The 3,326-nt window shown below is 47.8% G+C and overlaps 1 protein-coding gene across 1 annotated transcript; it reads right to left on the reverse strand.

Annotated features, from left to right (window-relative positions):
- Nucleotides 1-526: 526 nt before the first annotated feature.
- On the reverse strand, nucleotides 527-1,395 carry LOC119566678 (uncharacterized protein K02A2.6-like). Its single transcript, XM_037903068.2, is given in 1 exon segment — nucleotides 527-1,395. A coding segment is annotated over 1 exon segment (717 nt). The 5' UTR covers nucleotides 1,244-1,395.
- Between the last annotated feature and the right edge of the window lie 1,931 nt (nucleotides 1,396-3,326).

Genomic DNA, 3,326 nt, shown 5'->3' on the forward strand with positions numbered 1-3,326 from the left:
TTCTGTCTCTAGGTGGATTACGGCGGCCTTCTGGTTTTGTTGCACCCGATAATGTCTTGGGTGTGGTCCTGACAATGGGCTCAGGGTTCATAGGGTGAATAGGTGAGGATGTGGCATCAGCTCATGCTGGGCAGAGGGGTATCTCTGCCGCCGGCAGTAATGGAGGGGAAAAGTCAGGAACAGGTGACTCTTGTTTCAGTGTCTCGCCGGAAGTGGTGAAGTCCGGCAACTCAACTGAAGATGTGCCCTGAGGACGGGTCTGACCTGGCAGCAGCTGATCTACATGTCGCCGTCAGGTGAGATCCTCTGCAGTCTGGACTGTGTAGGAAACAGGCCCTGTTTGAGTGATGACAGTGGCAGGGACCCATTTAGCTCCAGAATTATAATTCCGAGCCAAAATCGGCTGTCCCGGGCTAAAGGTTCGGTCTTTTGCTCTGGGTGCACGCTTGATGACTTGATCTTGCTGCTGACATTGCACAATTTGTCGGGGTTCAGAAGGTTTCAGCAGATCAAAGCAAGTGCGCAGCTATCGTCCCATCATTAGAAAGGCCGAGGATGCCTTGGTCATAGCATGAGGCGTGTTTCTGTAGGATAGTAAGAAGGTGTCCAGACGCTTTTGAATGGATAATTGTCCCCTTGCCAATTTCAAAGCTTGTTTCATTGTCTGCACAAATCTTTCAGCCAGTCCATTGGTGGATGGATGATATGGTGCTGAAGTGATGTGGTGTGTCCCATTTGCCTTCATAAAATTTTGAAACTCCTGAGAGACGAACTGCGGTCCATAGTCGCTCACAAGTTGCTCTGGCAGACCAAAACAACTAAAGAGTTCTCGTAGGTTTGGGATAGTACTCTCTGCAGTAGTGGACTGCATTATAGAGACTTCTGGCCATTTAGCATGGGCATCTATCACCACCAAGAACATGCTTCCTTCAAGGGGGCCAGCGAAGTCAACGTGAATACAGTGCCATGGGTTTTCAGGCCAGTCCCATGGGTGTAGGGGTGCCCACTGGGGTGCATTCCTCACACCCTGACATGACATACAGGCTCTTGCCTTCTCTTCAATAGCACTGTCCAATCCAGGCCACCAAAAATAGCTTCATGCAATTTCCTTCATGCGCACTATTCCACAGCGACCAGAACGTAGCTGTTCTAAGACCTGTGATCTCAGTGGTGGTGGGATAACGACACGTCTCCCCCACAACAACCAACCAGATTGGATCCAAAACTCCGTCCTCCTGGACATGTACGTAACAAGGTCAGGTGAGACCGGAGAGGTTCATTGAGAAGTTCCATGCATCACCAGGTCCATAACTTAGGACAATACTGGGTCAACTCGAGTTGCCTTCTTTACCTGAGTAGTGGTGATGGGTGTATTCTCTACCTGTTCAAAGTAAAAGATTTCCTTCTGGCCAATATCTTGAGGTTTGACTGGCAATGGCAGCCTTGAGAGACCATCCGCATTGCCATGCAGAGTGGATTTCCGATATTTGATTTCATGTGTGTGCGCGGAAAGCAACAATGCCCAATATTGTATACGACTAGCAGCGAATGGGGGAATGCCCGTGTAGGGTCCAAAAATTGAAGTCAGGGGTCAATGGTCTGTGAGAAGAGTAAACTTCCATCCGAACAGGTACTGATGAAACTTCCAAATTCCGAAAACGATTCCCAATGCCTCATGTTCAATTTGGGCATAGTTAGTTTCTGCTTTGCTTAGAGTGTGTGAAGCAAAAGCAATAGGTCTCTCTTCTCCCGAAGGCATAATGTGTGACATGACTGCTCCCACTCCATAAGAGGATACATCGCGGGCCAACTCTGGGGGTAAGGATGGATCAAAGTGTGTCAGAACTGCAGAATTTAGCAATACATCCTTAGCTTTGTTAAATGCAACATCACAGGCTTCAGTCCACTTCCAGGCCTTGTTCCGCCCAAGGAGTTTGTGAAGTGGTTTTAGCAGTGTGGCTAACTGTGAGATGAACTTTTCATAATAGTTCAATCATCCTAGAAATGAACAAAGCTGGCTAACGTTTCAAGGAGGGGGAGCCTACACAATAGCCTTAACTTCTGCAGGGGCCTTAAGAAGACCTGTAGAATCAATGATGTGTCCCAGATATTCAACAAAGGGCTAGAAGAATTCACACTTGTCTTTGCGGCCTCGTAGGCCATACTCTTCCAATCTTTGTAGGGTAGCCTCTAAATTCTTTAGGTGATCCTCTTCATTCCTTCCAGTGACCAGGATGTCGTCCAGATAGCACTGGACTCCCGGCAAGCCCCACAAGATCTGGTCCATAGCCCTCTGGAACAGGGCGGGAGCAGACGTTATTCCAAAGGGTAGCGACAGTATCGATAAAGCCCCTTATGCATCACAATAGTCAACAGCTCTTGGGACTTTTCATCGACGTGCATCTGTAAATACGCTTAACTCAGATCAATCTTACTGAACTTTTCTCCCCCAGCCAGGCCTGTGAAGGGGTCATCGATGTGGGGAAGCGGGTATTGCTCTGCACACAACACTGGGTTGACGGTGTCTTTAAAATCACCGCAAATCCGGAGGAAACATCTTTCTTCACTATTGGAACAATAGGAGGTGCCCATGGGCTATGAGTAACTGGTATTAGGATTCCATTTGTGACCAGATGCTCCAAGTCCGCTTCAACCTTCAGCCTGATGGCATATGGCACAGTTCTGGCTTTCAGATATTTTGGTTGACTGTCAGGTTTAATGTTCAATGTCGCAGTGATTCCCTTTATACTTCCCAGATCCTCTCCAAAAACAGCAGCATGTTTCCTTAGTATAGCAGGCAGACTGGTTTCTTCTTTAGTCATTTGGTGCACTTCTGCCTGGTTCAGCTGGATCTTCCTAAGCCAAGACCTACCCATTAAGGCTGGGTAATTACCTCTCACCACAAACAGTGGCAATTTAGCAGTCTGTCCATTAAGCTCCACTTTAACATCAGTAGTGCCCAACATGGGCACAGCTTCTCCCGTATATGTCTTCAGAACTGTTTTTGTTGCTTTAAGTAGAAGATGCTGTAGCTTTGCTTAATACATAGTCTCAGAGACCAGCAAGACGGCTGCACCGGTGTCCAGTTCCATGCGTATAGGTTTGCCGTCCAACAACGGGGTTAGCCAGTATTCATGTGAGCCCACTGCCAAAGACAAAACGTGGAGTGGCTCTTCTTCTTGTGATGAGGTGTCTCCTTGGTCATCCTAGGTCTGCTCTAGGGTATGCAGATTTCCCTTTTTGGTTGGCCAGAGCACAGGCCTCTTTTTCTTTTGTTTACAGGCACACTGAATGTGTCCCTTTTTGCCACAGTATCGAGACACCAG

The sequence above is a fragment of the Chelonia mydas genome, chromosome 5 (genome assembly GCF_015237465.2).
Source record: "Chelonia mydas isolate rCheMyd1 chromosome 5, rCheMyd1.pri.v2, whole genome shotgun sequence".
Classification (NCBI taxonomy): Eukaryota; Metazoa; Chordata; order Testudines; family Cheloniidae; genus Chelonia; species Chelonia mydas.